The sequence below is a fragment of the Taeniopygia guttata genome, chromosome 28, assembly GCF_048771995.1.
Source record: "Taeniopygia guttata chromosome 28, bTaeGut7.mat, whole genome shotgun sequence".
Taxonomy (NCBI): domain Eukaryota; kingdom Metazoa; phylum Chordata; class Aves; order Passeriformes; family Estrildidae; genus Taeniopygia; species Taeniopygia guttata.
Window position 1 is genome coordinate 3,218,573 of NC_133053.1, and position 18,955 is coordinate 3,237,527.

Sequence of the window (18,955 nt, forward strand, 5' to 3'; positions counted from 1 at the left end):
GGGGTTGGATTCAGATGTTTTTGTTTAAATGGTTGGGAAACCATTTACTTTTATCAGTCTAAGTATTTAATAACCAGTTTTTGCTGCTTCTCCCACCCAACTGCATTTAGGGGATACAACTGTGATCCTGGTAGTGGTTCTGGACTCCTGCTATTACTGGCGTGTGTTGATTGACTGGTTTGCAGGTGCTGTCGTCTGACAGAGCTCTCTTGAGTGCTGCAGGAGCCAGCAGATCCTGTACCTGGACTGTACAGACTGGGTTTTGGAGTGGGGTTTGCTCCAGACTTGTTTTTTTTCTGCTTTATGCAGCATTGTGGTTCTCAAGTCACTGCTGAAAGGAGTAATTCTCTAGTATGTGGTACTTCGTCAACAACTTTAGGCAAGAATTTTAAATAAAATAAAATTACCAAGCATCCAAACTGTGTGTAAACATAATGTTGAGGTCCCTGTTTTGTAACTTAGGACAGAATTGGCTATCCAGGCTGGCCAGAGTAAATAGTTACATTGTCTTCTTCTTTTTTTTTTTTTTTTTTCCCCTAATGCCATTTTTCCAAATAAGCTTAATCCTTGAATGACCCATTTCCTGTATCTCTTGCAGCCCGAGGGCCCTCAGGGGGATCTCTATATCTTTTTAAATAAAGGCTTGTTTGTCTGTGGAAAATGGCATTTCAGTTCTGTAACACGGTGTGCACTGTGTTGGGCAGACTGAATTCCACCTACTTAAAAATAATGCATTTATCATCAGCATCATCATAATCTAGACCATGAGAGGTGCTCTTTGTCCTTTGTTAAACATAAAACTTACTATATTTTCTGTGTGATTCTTACTTTTACTTTATCTTTTTTTTTACTTTTTTACCTTATCATTAGCTTTTTTCTGTGGGTATTTACAGCATTAAGAAAATCTGGTATTTTGCTTCTGAATCTTGTAGTGGGAAGCTTGTCCTGTCAAGCATTTGAGGGATTTTCACTTCAGCAGAAGAGCTTCATGTTCTCTTGTCAGGGAGCTCCAAATGTTCTGAGCCTAAGTAATATCCATTGCTTTCTGAGGGAAGTTCTGGTGCTGATGTTGTGTGGGCCTTAACTGCCTGTTTTGAAACTTCTTTTGTTTCCTCTGACTGTGCAATATGAAAATTCTGGAATTGATATTTAACTACTCTCATGTCCCATATTACAAAAACTATGGAAGAGCAAATAGCCTTGAACTCCTCTATGTGTGCCCAGTTTTGCTGGAGTGCTGAGGATGTAATGTCTGACTCCAGGGTCCTAGGCTGCTGATTGCTGGGAAGGCAGAGCACAGCAGAACATTCCTTGCACAGCTTTGGTTTTGAAATAGTTTTACTCCAAACAGACCCTGCTGAGTGACGTGCCTGAGGACCTTTGATCTGTGCCACTGTGCCTGTTCTTCTGTTCTTATTTATAAATTCTCCTTATTTTTGTCTCTGCTGCCTGAACTAACAAACTCCACTTGCTGTGGCTGTCCAAGGCTGTGTTTTAAGCACTTAAACCACAGGACATCAAAGGTCAGGGCACTGTACTGACAAGGGAATTTTCTTGAGCCACACAGGAGGAATATAAGAGTGAAGGGATCACTTGGCACAATATTGACTATACTGATAATGTGGCCTGCATTCACTTAATCAGCAAGAAACCCACTGGCCTCTTCTATCTTCTGGATGAAGAAAGCAAGTAAGCAACAAACATCTGCAAAAACATGGCAGGGAGGAGGGAAGGGCTGTGAAAGGGAACAAAATGCTGCACTGCAAAAAGAAGGGGAATGTTGTGGGAAGCAAGGGTTATTTATGACTATGATTTACACTGGAGTTTGCTTCTAATGACTCCAGTATGGTGGTAAAATACATTGATGCTAAAACTGAACTTTGGCTTATGCAAATTTAGGAGCTTCCATGTTTGTGGCTTACCATGGAACTGCAGTTAAAGTAAAATGCATGTCTGTAAGTCTTTGGAGCATTAAGTAGCAAGTGTGGTAAATAGTTAATGTGATACTAACTAAATTTGGCTGGTGAAGTGGGAGGAAACATTGACATACACTTGAAACCTCAGAATATTCTGCTGTGTGTGGAGCTGCTTGGTTTGAGTCCAGAAACTGAGGTCACCTTTAAAATTCAAAGCAAGTGTAGAGATCTTGGGCAATTAATACTTTCCACAAGCAACAATTCTGTCACCCTAATAAACATACCTGTATTTGAGAAGTAGCTGACCTCTTTTGTCTTGTATTCCCAGTTTTCCACATGCCACCAACCAAACTCTACTGGCAAAATTCAAACAGCAGCATGAGGAGAACAAGTTTTTTGTCGGAACCCCAGTGATGGAGCCTGCTTTTATCATTCGTCACTTTGCTGGCAAAGTGAAATACCAGATCAAAGTACGTAGTAGATCTGATGGGCACAAAAAGAAATTCCTTGTCTTTCTGGGAGTTTTTTGTCAGGATGTAGAAAATTTGCTGGGAATGGGCTGGATCAGATGGGTCCTCAGAGGCACTTTGGCTTTGTTTTTAGTGGGTGGTGTAGACTGGATGTTAACCCTCACTATTATTCTAAATAAACAAAACAGGGAGCTTTTGTGAGATATTGTGGTTCCATGTGCCTATTTTGCAGGATTTCAGGGAGAAGAACATGGATTACATGAGACCCGACATCGTGGCTCTGCTGCGCAGCAGCGACAGCGCCTTCGTGCGGGAGCTGATCGGGATGGACCCGGTGGCCGTGTTCCGCTGGGCCGTGCTGCGCGCGGCCATCCGCGCCATGGCCGTGTTCGCCCAGGCCGGCCGTGAGAGGGCTCAGAAAACGGCAGGTGGGGCTGGGGAAGGGCAGGGATGGAGCGGGGAGCGGCAGGGATGGGGCTGGGAACGGCAGGGATGGACCGGGGAGCAGTGGGGGTGGACCAGGGAAGGGCAGGGATGGAGCAGGGAATGGCCACGAGAGGACCCAGAAAACGGCAGGTGGGGCAGGGGAGCAGCAGGGATGGAGCAGGGAGTGGCAGCTGGAGCTGAGGAGTGGCAGGGATGGACCAGGGAACGGCAGGGATGGAACAGGAATGTCAGGGATGGATCAGGGAGCACTAGGAATGGACCAGGGAACGGCAGGTGGGGCTGGGGAAGGGCAGGGATGGACCAGGGAATGGCAGGTGGGGCTGAGGAAGGGCTGGGATGGACCAGGGAATGGCAGGTAGGGCTGGGGAAGGGCTGGGATGGACCAGGGAACGGCAGGTGGGGCTGAGGAAGGGCTGGGATGGACCAGGGAATGGCAGGTGGGGCTGGGGAAGGGCAGGGATGGACCAGGGAATGGCAAGGATGGAACAGGAATGAGAGAGATGGACCAGGGAGCGCTAGGGATGGTCTAGGGAACGGCAGGTGGGGCTGGGAAAGGGCTGGGATGGACCAGGGAACGGCAGGTGGGGCTGAGGAAGGGCTGGAATGGACCAGGGAATGGCAAGTGGGGCTGGGGAAGGGCAGGGATGGACCAGGGAATGGCAGGTGTGGAACACGAGACAGCAGTTAGGGCTCAAAAACTGCAGGTAAGGCATGGGGAAGTGCATGTATGGCTTGGGAAATGGTAGGTAAGCTCATAAAACTGCAGGTAGGGCATGAGAAAGTGCAGGTAAGACTCTGAAAGTGCAGGTAAAGCTGGGAAACTGCACATACGGCACAGAAAACTGCTCTGAAAATTCTTACTACTTTACAATTGCACTGCTGGCAGAATGAGTTTGTGGCAAAACCTCATTAACCAGACATCATCTTTGGAGCTAAAGGCAAACTGAGTGTGAAAGTGGTTTAATATTCATAATGGAGGAGATTGTCACTGTTCTTACCTGAGGTCACTCAGCTTTCCTCCTCCTGTTAGGGAAGCATTTCTAGAAGGCTGGGACAGACTTGAAGGCCTGTTTGTAAAAGTTGGGGGTGATAGTTCTGGTATTCTCATCTTATCACTAGTTTTGATCTTCTTAGACTTCTATGAAGTATCAAATGAGTATTCAGGATTAATGACTAAATTTGAACAGCTGCAACTTCCTTTCTAGTAGAAGGGAGTTTGAGTAGCAAAGTACTCTAGCTTGATAAAGGACTGGATAAAAACTCCAGGCCTTTGGATAGATACTGTGCTTGCTAAAGTTGGTGGTTTGTTTGGGGTTTTTTGCCTACTCATATCTTTGTTAAAATGCAGTTTTTTGGTTATTTCCTAACAGGAGTGGTACGTCAAGGACCCAGAGTTCCCCTTGGAGAACTCCAGAGATCAAATACCCCGGTAGAAAAAGTTTATCGGTGAGAAACACTTCCTTAACCCCTACAGGGAACAGCTGAATTGCTGAGTTGGATTTTCATATATCAAATCTCAACTAGATCTTTCCACAAGGAAACCAAGCTTTATTTCTTCTGTCTTGTTTGCTTTGACCTTTTAAATCAAAGTAACATCTAACTTATTTTATGTAAGACCCAATGCCACCACATGCTGGGGACAGCCTCAGTTCCATTTACCACTGGGTTTTTGAGTTCTCTGTGGTTGCTGTGTGCAGCTTTTAGCATTGTGTGCTCCTTTGCAGCCGGTCTAGGCCACTGAAGGGGGCAGAGGCAGGGCCAGTCTTACAGAGCTGTATCTCTATAGGGAGATTTGCCTTTCCATGGATATTTAGGCTTTGTACATGTTCCTTTTGCAGCCTCTCAGTGCTCGATTTCTCATTTGATTGTTCTGAGGATTTCGATATAAATGCTTTTCAAGACATCATTTCTTTTTGTGAGAACAAGAAGTAAGTAGCAAAAGGCCTGAACTCCCAGGCCAGGGAGGCACATTTCCAGGACACAGTGACTTTTTCAGTGTGCTCTGGGTGACAGTGAAGCCATGGAGCACTTAAAGTAGTGACTTCATGCTGCTTCCTAATTACTGCATCCTGGACAGCCTCTGTCACTGGGGGAAACAAAGAACTAAATATCCAATTTGTGAAAGGATTGGTCACAGCTTACCAGATCTGTTTCCTTGGAATATCTTAAATCCTGATATTCAGAAAAGTTCAGAGGTACCCAGGGAAGCCACAACCCTGTGTAATAATATTGCTGCCTCTGTGAGCAGCTTAGAATGGGGAGAGCATCTAAAAGTCAGAAGTGATTCTTACACTTCTGTTATTTTTGGTTTGTGCCTCTCTGGAGAGTAAAGAAGGTAAGTTCTGTGCCAGGACACAGCGCTTCACAAGAGCACAGTGCATGCTTGAAGAATGGAACATGCCATGAATTAAGGACCATCCCAGGCTTACTTTGAAAAACTAAATGTGAATAAGTTTGCAATAGAAATGAAACCCAAAATTTCTTCAAGTATTCCTCTAACAGTTTGTTTATAACTTACTTTTCTGATGTAAATCTGTTTAGGTAGCTTCACTTTAGTAGTCAAATCTCTCTATAAAAATGTTTACTGTTGGTTATAAAGTAGCTTATATCTACCTGAAAAGGTTCCTTGGCTTAACCAGAAGTGTTCCCTGCCTGTTCAGTGCATTTTGCTAAATTTCTCTACATTTTCTGAATTGATGGCTCAAGAATTTACATTAAAAGGTAGAATGAGAGAGTAAGTTGAGTGTGAGACTCTGGCAACTAAATTTTAGAGCACTGATGGAATAGAAAGTGCTGACTTGTCATCAAAATTATTCATGTTTAGGAAAAAGTAGCCTGGGATTGATCTGCTGCATTTTGGAGCACACTTGGTGATGGAACCTTTTGGGGTTTTAACTCCTTTTTCCCCCTCTCTCCCGGCTGTGTATCTCTGTTTGCCACCTGTGTTTTGCTGTGGATCATTTTAGAGACATGCATGAACAAATCATCGCCAGTATTAAAGGACTGCCCTGGCAGGGTGATGATCCTTGTGAGCTGCTTCGGTCCCTCAGTCAGCTTCAACACTGCTCCCACCTCCTGTGAGTGCTCTGGGTATTGCTTTGAAAGTGCAACAAGAACCAAGCAGTAACTCCAGTTCCTAAAAATGTTGCTTGTCCCAAATTTGTCTTTTGAAAAACACTAAACAAGACAATTAAAAATAAAACATCCCTTTCTGCAAATAGGCTGTAGAGAACACCCTGTTGCTTCATTGCATTAGTTGAAAATTAAACCAATTTCTCATGTGAACTTGCTTTAAAAACCCCAAGTATGCAGTATGAGCTTGTTGTTGCAAAATATTCAGTAGTGAGATCTCCAACAAGGTGAGACAAATGTTTCTTGAAATTCAGGTTGCTGGTGCTGGATGTAGTCCTGGGTTTAAAGTCTTTACATCTGCAGTTCTGTGCATGTGTAAGGAAATGAATCTGTGCTCTGCTGTATAATAAGTAAATGTAAACTGGGTGGCTGAGAGCAGGAACCTGCCCTATATCACAGAGTTAATAATCCTGCTTAGAACCAGCAGGATGTGAACTGCAGCCTCCTTTCTGAGAGCTTCCACTTCTTTACCCTCTGTGTGTGGATGAGAGCTGTGCCTGAGGTGTGTGTCCTGCTCAGACATCCCGAAGTTCCTGGTGCTGGGACATGCATTGGCCTCCTGAGAGCAGTTGGGTGCTTTCATAGAGCTTCTGGTGCCAGCAGCTGTAACTTCTGAATTGAATACTTTTATTTGCTAGTGCCTTGTGTTATAATGAGTTTAAAGTTGCTAAAGAGAATAACTCATACTACAGTAGCCTGTACAACAATGCAGTTTTGAATAGCTTTAACTTCAGAGGTGATGTTTCACTTTTGAAAGCTCCCAATACCTACAGAGTTTATTTAAGAAAAAAAATATTGTTCTTGTTGCAGAGCAGTTTGCATTTCTTGCATTGATCACTTGTAAGAGACATGCATGAACACACCCTGGTGCTGTTGTGCTCATTTTCTTCTTCCTTTACCTTGCCTCATAAACTGCACCAACTTATGGCTCACTGAAATAATCAAAAATCATGTTTTTGGTTTTTTTTTCCTTAAACTATCTTTAATATTTTAACAGGAAAAGTAGAGGTGTCAAGCAAAAGCAGATCATTCCCAAGGTAATCAGAAAATTTAGATTTCTCTTGGGTATGGGCTTTTTTGCACTGTGAATTTCATTTTCATTGACAGAACTCACTTTGGAGCTGTTTTATAGTGTAGGAAAGTTGTGTTATTTATCCTGACAAGCTAAAAAAATAGGTGAATGTTCACTTTAATTGGAATTGCTTAATTAGGCAGATATGAAGATGCCATAAGTGCATAAAGTCACTTCCAAGTCAGGGAAGGCAAATGCAGTGATTATGTGATTCCTCTTGTTCACCTTACACTCTTGGGGATAGGGCAGTGGAATACTTTCACTCTCAAGAAATGTTTTGGCCCAAAATAGAAGTAATTGTGAAATATAACATGCTGTTGAATGTGGAACTCGGTAGCTGGTTTCATTCTGACTAATTTCAGACAAAATATTTCCCTTTTAGTTGAAAGACTTGCACTTTGTTGATTATGAAAACTTTTTTGTAGAACTTGCTGGATTCCAAATCTCTGAAGCTCATAATGAGCATGACTCTGCACGACCGGACTACAAAGTCCCTTTTGCACTTGCACAAGAAGAAGAAACCCCCCAGCATAAGTGCCCAGTTCCAGGTAGGTGACACACCTCAGGGAACAGCCCCTCCTGGGCTGATCTAGGCTGGTCTCTCTTGGAAAACCAAGTGGGTTTTGTTCTTGAGGTTTTTTGAGGTGAGTTTTATTGCTTGATTAAAGTTAGAGTACATTTTGAGATGTCATTTATGCCATGAAATGTGTCAGTTCTCTGTACTGATCATCCTTGTATACAGATCTAGTGCTATTATGAATGCATGTTCAAACCCTGCTTTAAATCCTCTTGAAAAAAGCTAAAAGCAAATACTGAATATTTATCATGCTGAGCAATATGGGAGAATCTATGCAGAAGCTATCCTGCTGTCAAACACCACTCAAAGTGCTGATACCTGAAGAAAAACTTTTGTGACTGTTTCATTTCAGACTTCACTTAACAAGTTGCTGGAGACATTGGGCAGAGCTGAGCCATTCTTCATCCGCTGCATCCGCTCCAATGCAGAGAAGGTGAGGCTGCCTCAGAGCTGAGCTGCCTGCTGAGGTGTGGAAGGAAATGTGCTGTCCCTAGGACAGCAGCTGGGCTCCTCAGGCTCTCACTGGCTGTTTTCTGCTGGTCTTTCACAGAAGGAGATGCTCTTTGATGAGAGCTTGGTGCTGCAGCAGTTACGGTACACGGGCATGCTGGAAACTGTGCGGATCAGGAGGTCTGGCTACAGTGCCAAATACACATTCCAGGTACAGTGGGAACTGGAAGTGGATTGTGCTTTCAGGAATATCTGCTCTCTTCAGAAAGCACAATCTTGTATGTCTCTTCATATGAGGCTTATGACCACTTGGGATGAGCTGTAAAAATGCACTGTAGTTTTGAGAGAGCCTGCATGGTAAAAGTCATAGTCAAACTGTTATGTGTCATCTGCCAGTAAATTCTTCCTGGTTATGTGAAGGAAAACATTCTGAGTGCAGTCAGTCAGTGCTGCACAGTGCTGTCTAATGTGGGAATTAGTTTTCTGTAAAAAATTCTGTGTAGGTTTAGAGATCAAATCTAGGTGATCTTTCCCGTTAACACAAGGCTGACTGTAGCCTGCATTTTACATGGAAAAATAGCTCAGTTTGTTGTGAGAGGTAAGTATTTTCAGATCCCTGTAGCTTAAGTGTCTTAAATAGATTTCTATTTTAGAGCTAAAACTCCAAACTTGGGAGTTGCCTTCTAACTTTGGTCTCTTGCTGTCTCTGCTTTTTACAGGAATTCATTGACCAGTTTCAGGTGTTACTGCCCAAAAATGCCAAAGCCTCCAAGGAAGACATTTGTGCTTATTTGAATAAACTAAAACTGAATGAAAACTACTATCAAATAGGGAAGACCAAGGTCTGTGAAACTTTCTGTAAGGCAATAAGAAACACTGCTGTACACTGCAAAATTCAGTGTAGTTCATTTACAAGTGTTACTCTTCTCTGCTTTTTGTACCTAAATTGGCTATTTTAATTCTTTCAAGTGGTGACACAGACGTTGCATGTGACCCCTTGGTTTGGATGCCAGCCTGGTTTCTTGACTACAGTATAAATCCATGTCATATAGATAGTTTGGGAAATCATTGCTATTGGCATTTGTCAAACAGATCAATGTTTACATTTTAGAAGGGGTCTGTGATTTGAATGCTGTAAGGACAGGTGTAAGTTTTAGAATCCAAACTCTGAAATTTAAAAGGATTTTTATCTTTTGGGCAAGCTGTCAGCCAGTAAGGTTTGGTGCAGTGGTACCAAACCATTACCTTATCTGTTATCTTATTATAGCGCCAGTGGGGGCTGAAAGGCTCCTGTTAACTGCTTCTTGATGAACTTTTCTTTAACTGAACAGGTTTTTATGAAAGAGGCTGAGCGACAGATACTACAGGATACACTACACAGGGAAGTGATCAGGAAAATCATCCTCCTTCAGAGCTGGCTCAGGATGGTTTTGGAAAGGAGACGCTTTCTCAGGATGCGGCAGGCAGCCGTTGTTTTACAGGTGTCTTTGAGAACTGCCAACCTTATTTTCCTAACAAAACAAAGTGTCATGGAACACTCCCCACCTTTAGGCAGCCCTCCCTCACTTCAGAAACCTCCCTTTGCAGGCGTGCTGGCGCTCCCGCTGTGTCAGGATGGCTCTGCAGAGGAACAGCGCTGCCGTCGAGATCCAGGCGGCCTGGAGGCGGCACCGGCAGCGGAAACGCTTCCTGCAGCTCAGGAGGAGAGTTTGTCTCCTGCAGGCCCTGGTCAGGGGGCACCTGCAGCGTAAGAGGTAAAGGGAAGGAGCAACGTGGCATAAAAGCATCCATTTCATCACCTGGCTTCACCTGCCAAGCTCAGTTTGTGTGTTGGGGTGACTTAATAAACAACTTGGTAAATTGTTGCCCAAGGAAGTTGTGGCTGCCCCTAGAAGTGGCCAAGGCCACGTTGGGTGGGGTGTGGAACACCCTGGGATAGTGGAAGGTGTCCCATCCCCATGGCGAGGGGGATGGGAATGAGATCATCTCTAAGGTCCCTCCCAGCCCAAACCATTCTGGGACTGTATGAACTTTAAGGCAGTTACTACTATGTGATATTTCAGTCAGTATCAAGTGGTCAATGGAGTGTGGACACTGGATAAGTGCTCAGGACTTGAGCTTTATTCAGCTCAGCTGCACTGGTGCTGCCAGTCCTGACAAGCAGACACCTCCCTGCAGTCCCACTGGGATTGTAGGTGTAATTTGGGTCCGTATTGTTATTTGGGTTGCATTTAAGCAATTGGTGGTTTTTTTTGACCCCTGGGCATTAAGGATTTGTATTTTCATATTAAAAATTCTTAACAGATACCAGAAAATGGTTCTAGAAAGGCAAAAAGCTGAAGAAGAGCAGAGGGAAATGCAGGAAGAGAAAGACAAAGATCAAGATACGAGCAAAACATACGACATAGATGAAGATACGAGTAAGGATGAGCAGAGTAAGCCAGTAACAGATGAGCTGCCTGTGAAACACGAGTCAGAGCCAGATCAAGCTGTTGAGGATGAAGGTCAAGCTCAAAATGAACAAGCTGAAAACCTGAGCTCATCTGAGAAAGCCACGTTACCCCAGAAGCACACGATGGACGGCTCGGAGAGAGTGACCAACAGCCGGGAGAAGCGGGAATCCCGTCGGCAGAGGGGGCTGGAGCACAATGACTTGCAGAACAAGCATGTGCTCCTGTCCTTTGAAGGACCATCTGCATTGGGCCACGAGGAGCTGACTGTTTCTGAAGAGGCCCTGGAAACTGCTCCAGAGCCAGAGAAATCCACAGCACAAGAAGATAATGTCCTTCAGGGAAGCAGCAAGGGAGAGGAAAGTCCAAGTGAAGAAAAAACTCTTTCAGACATTCCACCATCAAGTGAGATAAAAGACAGCAGTTCTGTTCCTGAGCAACCACCTGGATCTGATGCAGAAGACACGGCAGCTGATAGAACAAAAACACAACGGAATAACAATAACCAAATAAAAGGCAGCCAAAGTTTTACCTGCCCTGAAAGGCCAACAGATCTTGCACTGAATGTTCATCACACACTGTCTGCTACTGGCAGCTTCCAGGAGCCTGCTGACTGCTGGGCAGATAAAAAGAGGTGGCAGAGGGCAACCAAAGACCTGGACAGCCCCACCTCTGGAATACAGAGATATGTGGATGACCCAGAGAAGCTAAAGTACAAGAGAGAGAAGTGGAAAGGAAAGAGACAGTCCGATGTTGGTCAGAATGATGTGCTGAGTCAGTCTCTGGATGGAAGGATACGTGTGGATAGGTCTCCTCAGGATCAGCTACAGTAAGGACAGCTTCCTTTTTTTCATTTCACAGAAAACAGATCTCTGTAATGTTTAAAAATCAATGGAGAACTCCTGAGAGCCTGTACATTTGGGCCATGTTATGGGAGCACATGGAGTTGTGAACAACTCCTGCTTTTCCTTGGCTCCCAGTCCTGCAGTGAATCTGTATGGGCAGAATGTTCACAAAAGCTGCAAAGCCTGCCTGGCTGTATTAAAAGGAGAAGTCAGGGCATTAGTTGACATAGTGTCTTGAGTTTATCTTCATGTGTCTTTTGCCCATTGCAAACAAGGTTTTAGTGACCTGCAGCTTGTGAGCATCATCCCTCTGAGATGGCAGGAAATCAGACATTCCCATGCTTTTTCATTTTGCACAAAGTAAATTGCAAGGTCTGATCAGGGTTCTGACTTGTAGTGTTGATGATATGTTGATTATTTAAAAGATGTGAAGAGGCCACAGTCTTCATTAAAATATATATTCTGAAACTCATCTTACTACAGGAAGAAGGGGAGTTCAGCTTCATTAAGTGACCTCTCAACACTGGCCCAGACTGTTGCCATGAACCAGGTACTGATGCTGTTGTGCATATTTTATACTTAATTATAATTGTTTATAAATATTAAAGATTTGTGAATAATTGCCTGTAGCGTGTTTGTGTTCATTCAGGTTGACTTTCTTTTTGCTTGATACCCATTAAAAACAATCATCAGGAAATATTACACAGTAATTTGAAAACATAAGTTTTAATAAATGGATCCTTGATCAAAGCATTAAATATACTTCACCCTCATATTAGGAAGCTAATATCTATTGGGTGAAGTGTATTGTCTTGATGAAATAAATGTCACCATTCTAGCTTTTAAAACCATTTACAGAATCTATGTCACTCAAAATGCAATTTTTGACTCCTCCTCTTTCCTGTAGCAATCACCAGATCCAATTGAAGAAGAAAAAGGCAACAAGAAATACCCTCTGCAGAAGAAGCCCAGTGACAACTTCCCTACCTCGGACACGGCCGTTCCCGTGCAGCCAGCAAGTCAGCAAGGGGATGCCAAGTATGGCTTGTGTGTGACTGGCCTGTCTTTCAGAAAATGAAAAAAAGAGAGATTTTCTATTGGTACTTGAGTTGGGCACCTTGAGGTTGTGATTGTGGAGAGGCACAAGTTGGCATCAGCTACACAAGTGGCTGTGTTACTGCTTCATGTTGCTCTGAGCATGATATCTGAGCCTGCTGAGGAACACATTCTCTGCTTGCATAACACTTTCTGTGAACTGGTTCTTTTTAAAATAAGAACCAACTTACAGCTGGGATTAAAGGTTCATGTAGTGTAATACAACACCAAGAGAAAAGCTGAAGAACCCAGCAAGCATGTAATGCTGCTTCCCTGGCCTGCTCCAGCCTCTGGCATTCTGCAGCCCAGAGACTTCCTGAGCCAGAAGTGATGTTTTGGATATGTGAGGTGTTGTCTGTGTGTGATGAAGGTAGTGCTCTGATCTTGTAAATACCAGAAAGTCCAGGAATGCTTTCACATTGTCTTTCCTTTTTTTGTGCTGCTCAATTTTTCTGCAGGCTGGGCCTTAAATATTCCCCATAGCTGTGAATCCTGTTCTTGTGTCAAAGCCAGCTTCCATTACTAATGGGACAAACTTGTATCTGCTTTTGTATTCAGGTCTGCTTTCAAAAGCCCTTTGCGTAGACTTTTGGGGAAAAAGCCAGACAAGAAAATTGCAAAGGAGAGCTCTGATGCAATTGAGGAAGGAGATGACCTCTCCCTGGTGTCTTGTGTCCTCTTTGCAGACACAGGAGGAACCCAGAAAGTTTCAGAAGGTGAGTTTGGTGGTTTAACCCTCAGCACAGTGCATCTTTTCTGCGAGGAAACAAATGCTGCAGAATTCCCTCACCCTGCTTGAACATACAGATCCTTTCTTTGGCAGGTTCTTCGGGGCAGGCAGGCCGCCCCCAGGCCGGGAAGGAGAGCAGCAAAGCAAAGAAGAGCAGAACCATAAAGATCAGCAAGGTCTCGAGCGTGTCCCAGAACTGGCGTGCGTCCATGGTCCGCGAGATTGCAAATGCCAATGAGCTGAAACACCTGGATGAGTTCCTCCTAAACAAGGTGAAAGGCTCCCAGCCATAAGAAAATTCAAGTCTTTGTTCACTGTTTGTGTAGAATTTTAAAGCCTGCTGCTCTAGGTGCAAGTTTATCTTATAATCTAAAGCAAAAGGGAATTGATTAGATGGTTTGGCTGAGTTAGGTCTGCATTAGGGCTCTTCCTGTTCTTTTCTTGAATGCATAATATTGCATTAAATACAATACAAAGCATTCATGTTAGTTCTTTGTTTACAAATGTGTGGACAGCAAAACTTGTATTAAAAAAACCCTGAGAGTTGTAAGTAAAGAGAGAGTTCTCTAAAGCCCAGCTACTCAACTCTATCATCAGCGCAGTGCATTAAAAAATGTCGTTTTAAATAATTGGAATGGTCACAAATGATTAAGCCTAGCCACTGAAGCTTAACTCTGTTCAGATGTTATTTTTTTGACAAAATCTGATGCAGATGTATTTTTTTCTAGATCAATGACTTACGCTCCCAGAAGTCTGGTGTTGAATGTTTGTTTTTTGAAGCCACAGAGAAGTTCAGAGGAAACATCAAGACCATGTACTCTGCTCCTGTAAGTAGTAAGTCTCAATAAAGGAAAGTTGGCAGGCAATAAATGAGTTGAGTGTGCAGGTTAAAGGCTTGGCCTGCAGCTCTTCAACAAAGCAGTTCAGCAATTCTCAGCATAGAATGCAGAGCTGAATGTTAGACTCATTTTACAGTTCTGCTGTAATCTCAAGCAGTCTGCTTTGTTTTCCTTTTCTCATTCACTCAGCCATAAATTTATTTTTAGAAATTGATGGATTTTGCTGCCTTCGGCCTCCTAATGCTGAAGAGAGGAGCCAACAGCTTTTCTAATATTCCTCTGACACTGCCTTGTGTCAGCCAAGTGCTGTTGGACAGTGCAGGAGGGGAAGTGTGTTAACTTGTTTCTGTCATGGGCTGTTATCTTTGACTTTGATCACGGCTGTGCTTTTTCACCTCTGAACTTAAGTGCATAAAAATATGAAACTGTATCAAAAAGGAATGTCTGACAAGTATTTTTCCTTCTTTAGAACGGACAAATCCATGTTGGCTATAAAGATCTGGTGGAAAATTACCAGCTCCTAGTTACAAACCTGGCCAAAAAAAGGGAAGAGAAAGAAGTCAAGCTGGTTTTGAATCTCTTTCTATCCCTTCTGGATGAATTCATCAGAGGATATACAAAGAAAGAAGAATCTGAGCAGCCCAAGGTATAAAAGTTATTCTGTTGCTCGTTTATGGTATGGTGAAACACTTGCCCTCTTAACAAACAGGACCTGTGTTACCTCAGAAACCTTTTCCATGGCATTCTTTCTTATTTGGGAAACATTTGCCATACACACATCATGTGTGTAACAAATTCTGATTGCTGATACACCTTTATGGAATTGTTAATTTTTTAACTTAATATTTTCAGAATCTGAAAGTGTGCATTTTCTTTGGTGAAAACATAGGAGTTCTCTGGAGGTTTGAGAGATGGAGTTGCTTTGTCATCAGGCAGTGAGCTCAGATGGTTTTTAGGAAGTTGATAGTGTGAGCCCAGACAACCCTCAAACCAAGCTGAAGCTGCAGGATAGTGTCTTGAATGTCTGGAGGTGAAGTAAAGTCTGGGAAACTCAGTAAGGGAAAAAAAAAAGGAACAGAATGTCTGAATTTCAAAGACTAAGGCCAGTTTTGTTTCCCGTTGCAGCAAAACAAAGCCCAGAAGAAGAAACGGAAACAAGATCGGGCAGTAAGTGCTTTCTTTTTGCAATAATCCAAGTCCTCAGGTGCACTCACAGAACACAAACACTCTTTGAACAGCTTGATTTTGTACTGACATTCTGGTTTGTTTTGCATGCTCATTCACTTACCTCTTTTATGAAGATGTGACAATATAAAACCCATTTTCACAAGGCAGAGATCTTTCTCATGTGGTGAATAGATGGTACTGGAGCATTTTCTTGCTTGTCCATAGCTTCTTTTAAAGTCTAAAGGCTTTCTCAAGCATGGGCTGTTTAAAAGAAAACAGCTACTAAATATTAGTAACAAAACTATTGTACTGATGAGCTTTAAGGTAGCAAGTCAATTATGAAATATTCCAGCAAACCTAATTTCCTTAAGATAGTGTGAAATTTGGTTTAAGGGTGAAAGCTTGCAGCTATAATTGTAAAATAAAAGGTAAATGTGAGACAGGGTAGATGGTAACAATAATTTTTAAAAGGCAAGAAGAGTTCACTGGTTCCTTGCTGTCTCTCACCAGATTGAAGAGCACAATGGCCACGTATTCACAAACTACCAAGTGAGCATCCGGCAGTCGTGTGAGCACTGCTCCTCCTACATCTGGCCCATGGAGAAGGCCTGTCTGTGCAGTGGTGAGTGAACACCTCAGGTGTGCAGACTGCTTGTACCTCTGGCTGCTGCAGGTGGGCCTGGGTGAACAGGCCACGTAGAAAGTGGGTAATTCAAGGTGCAAAGTGTTTGAGTGTGATTTAGATGCTTGTAACAATTGCTTCTTTCTCTAGTTTGCAAGCTGACTTGTCACAAGAAGTGCATGTCCAAAATCCAGAGCAGCTGTACCTCCTGTGGGAAAAAGGTAAGGCCCGTGGATCTGGGATGGGGTGTGTGGTACCAGAAGTGGTGCATGCATAATGCTGTCTTTATTTCTCAGTAAATGAACAGTGAATTCCCAGGCACTGAATAAAAATTGCTTAAACAGTTCCCTCCTCAGTCAGAGGGGGACTCTGCACTTGCAGAAACAGAGCATTCTCCCAGGAGGTGATGCTTGAGCTAATTTAGGAACCCTTCTCACAGAGTGTATGTGCAGTGTTGGCCAAACTGATAAAGAAATCCTGCAGCGTGAACCATAAAGGCTCTTTATTGCTGCAGCTGAGCAAATCTGCCTTATAATCAAAGCCAGAATAAAACCCTCGGCTGTAGTTTCTGGAAGCATGAGGTAGTTACAGCAGGAAGCCATGGCATTGCCTAGCTTGGGAAGGGGAATGGACAGTGGGTCACAGCTGTGTCACCCCCAGGGCGAGCAGGACACCGAGCCCCGGCACTTCGGGGTGTGCGTGAGCGCCCTGACCAGCGAGAGGAACTCGGTGCCCGTGGTCTTGGAGAAGCTGCTGGAGTACGTGGAGATGCACGGGCTCTACACAGAAGGCATCTACAGGAAATCAGGATCAGCAAATCGAATGAAGGAGCTGAAGCAGTTGCTACAAGAAGGTCCAGGCAGTGTTGTCCACTCTTTGCATGTCATTGCATGATATCAGTTTTCCCTGCAATTCTTTTCTATCTGAAAGTATCTGTCACTTCTTTGTGTTTAAAAACAGCTTCTTGCTGACTGTACAGGCTGTATTATTTTTGTTGACTGCCAAAAGCTGTTTAGTACCTTTAAATTGCTATCTTTTGCCTATTTTTAACTTCTGAATTGCCGACTGGATTATGTGAATAGGAGATTAGAATGTTTCTAATCTTATTTCTGTGGTGTCTTATTGTGTGCATCAAAGGAATGAACTGCTCTAAATAAAACATTTCTTTTCAGACCCAAATTCAGTGAAACTGGAGAATTATCCTATTCACACAATCACAGGGATCCTTAAGCAGTGGCTGAGGGAATTGCCAGACCCACTGATGACCTCAGCACAGTACAATGATTTTCTCAGAGCTGTAGGTAGGTTTAAAAACCATTCTTCAAACATTTCTGCTTTAACTCATTGTGTCCTTGGGAAAAGAAATTCTTAAGATGCTCATGCTGACTAAACAGCTCCTTCCAGTGAACTTACAACAATGATTTTAGTCATTTTACATAAAACAACTTTTCAGGGAATTTCTCCTCTAGGTTACTTAATCTTGCTTCAGGATTCTTTTTTTATTTTTAATGTGTCACTTACAGCTGCTCTTTCTAAAAACTGAATGAGCATCCTAATAAATTTCCTTTCAGGAAGGGGTTTTCTTGTTATTCTGAACCAGATCTAGATATACAGATAGTTTAAATACCTAGATTCTTTTAACTTCAGTGGGATTAAGCACCCTGGATAGTGTTTGAGGTCTTAGTGTGTCACTAGATGATGGCTAACAGCAGCAACACTTGAAAATGCAGGATAATTGCTGTGCCATGAGTGGTACTTCAACATTCAGTTATAATAGTTGCTAAATGAAATTACAGTAAGACTTATCAGAATTTAGGAATTTTAAGCTTTCCACTAGCCTTGCACAGCAATTAATATATTATATTTTCTCCATTTGTGCAGAACTGCCAGAGAAACAGGAGCAACTTTGTGCCATTTACAGTGTTCTGGAGCAGCTCCCACAAGCAAATCATAATACCTTGGAACGACTCATCTTCCATCTTGTCAAGTAATGAGTTTAATTTCTTCATTTGTAGAGAAACTGTGATTCTGAATGCTGCTTGGAAGCTTTCTAAAGTGTTTAACACCTTCAGTGTCAGTGTGGGGATTGTGCTGCTGGTTTGGAAATGAAAGAATTGAAGCTGGTAGTTGTGCTCACAAACAGATGTGTGTGTTTGGATCAAACCAGGTAAGAGCAACTTTGAAGACAAGGTAGATCTCAAAGCCTTGGTGAATCATCCAAGCACTTGGATTTAGACAGAGGGGCTTGTAGTGTACTGAGGATGAACTGCTGGTAAAGGGGCTGCTCTTAGCCAAGGAACCTGTGGACTTTCCAAGCAGCCCTCTGAACATGGGCAAAAGGGATTTTTGAAGAGAAGATGCTGAATCAACAGACATACTTTTAAGAAGCTACCAGACTAGCTTAACCTGGGTGACTCCCTGATCCTTTGACACATTATGTTGTCTACTTAGTAGGTATGAAACAATTGTAACGCTTCTTTGGACTGCTGTACGTACTGAGTGTCCAAGAGGCCTCCTTACATGTTATTTGGGAACTCTTTAAGGTGTGATTAGGGTGTTTGTATTCTAGCAAGGTCCACTTACAATCTCTCTTCCTGGATGTTGAATTTCAGAGTGGCTTTGATAGAAGATGTGAACCGCATGTCCCCCAATGCCTTGGCCATCGTGTTTGCTCCGTGCCTCTTGCGCTGTCCTGATACCTCTGACCCCTTGACCAGCATGAAAGATGTCTCAAAAACAACCATGTAAGTTTTGGCAGTCTGCTGAGAAGCAGTGTTTTGGAATGGGATGGAAGGTCAAGTACCACTACCTGTATTTGTTACAACTTTATTTGTATCAAGCTGAAGAAGCTGAGGTTCAAGAGTTGTTGAATTCTAGCTCTGCCAGTGCTGCCAATTCATACACCCCTCTCAGACCTTCCACCTGTCTCCATTTCACTAAGCATAAAGTAGGATATCTATAAGTCTTTACTATGAGGTTTGTGTTTTACATCAAGATAATCTATTTCTTGGGGGGCTTGTACCTTAATTATCTATTCTGCTGAGATACAAGACATAATAAACAATATTATATAGAATTAAGCTGTCTCCTGCATACTTGGAACTCCCTGGTGATCTCTTCTGCATTGTTCTTTGAAATGAAGA

General features: G+C 43.0%; 1 protein-coding gene across 13 annotated transcripts in view; it reads left to right on the top strand.

The window, feature by feature from the left end:
• The window catches only part of MYO9B (myosin IXB), a 42,865-nt gene that overhangs the window by 20,735 nt on the left and 3,175 nt on the right, over nt 1–18,955 (top strand). For 5 of the 13 annotated variants that reach the window (XR_005977994.2, XM_030257022.4, XM_030257013.4 and 2 more), the window contains 27 exons: nt 1,568–1,689; nt 2,245–2,386; nt 2,619–2,814; nt 4,204–4,279; nt 4,672–4,761; nt 5,800–5,910; nt 6,963–7,002; nt 7,463–7,585; nt 7,967–8,047; nt 8,165–8,275; nt 8,784–8,906; nt 9,396–9,545; nt 9,652–9,818; nt 10,369–11,343; nt 11,843–11,909; nt 12,267–12,397; nt 13,013–13,170; nt 13,278–13,456; nt 13,913–14,011; nt 14,493–14,669; nt 15,149–15,190; nt 15,701–15,812; nt 15,963–16,033; nt 16,473–16,665; nt 16,985–17,113; nt 17,694–17,799; nt 18,425–18,556. Coding sequence is in view for 12 of the 13 variants with exons in the window: in XM_030257022.4 (XP_030112882.4) it covers nt 1,568–1,689; nt 2,245–2,386; nt 2,619–2,814; nt 4,204–4,279; nt 4,672–4,761; nt 5,800–5,910; nt 6,963–7,002; nt 7,463–7,585; nt 7,967–8,047; nt 8,165–8,275; nt 8,784–8,906; nt 9,396–9,545; nt 9,652–9,818; nt 10,369–11,343; nt 11,843–11,909; nt 12,267–12,397; nt 13,013–13,170; nt 13,278–13,456; nt 13,913–14,011; nt 14,493–14,669; nt 15,149–15,190; nt 15,701–15,812; nt 15,963–16,033; nt 16,473–16,665; nt 16,985–17,113; nt 17,694–17,799; nt 18,425–18,556 (4,103 nt within the window). In the remaining variant the exon portion in view is untranslated. The remainder of the gene's footprint in view (nt 1–1,567; nt 1,690–2,244; nt 2,387–2,618; nt 2,815–4,203; nt 4,280–4,671; nt 4,762–5,799; nt 5,911–6,962; nt 7,003–7,462; nt 7,586–7,966; nt 8,048–8,164; nt 8,276–8,783; nt 8,907–9,395; nt 9,546–9,651; nt 9,819–10,368; nt 11,344–11,842; nt 11,910–12,266; nt 12,398–13,012; nt 13,171–13,277; nt 13,457–13,912; nt 14,012–14,492; nt 14,670–15,148; nt 15,191–15,700; nt 15,813–15,962; nt 16,034–16,472; nt 16,666–16,984; nt 17,114–17,693; nt 17,800–18,424; nt 18,557–18,955) is intronic. The other 8 variants (XM_030257023.4, XM_030257016.4, XM_030257019.4 and 5 more) reach the window with 3 other exon arrangements.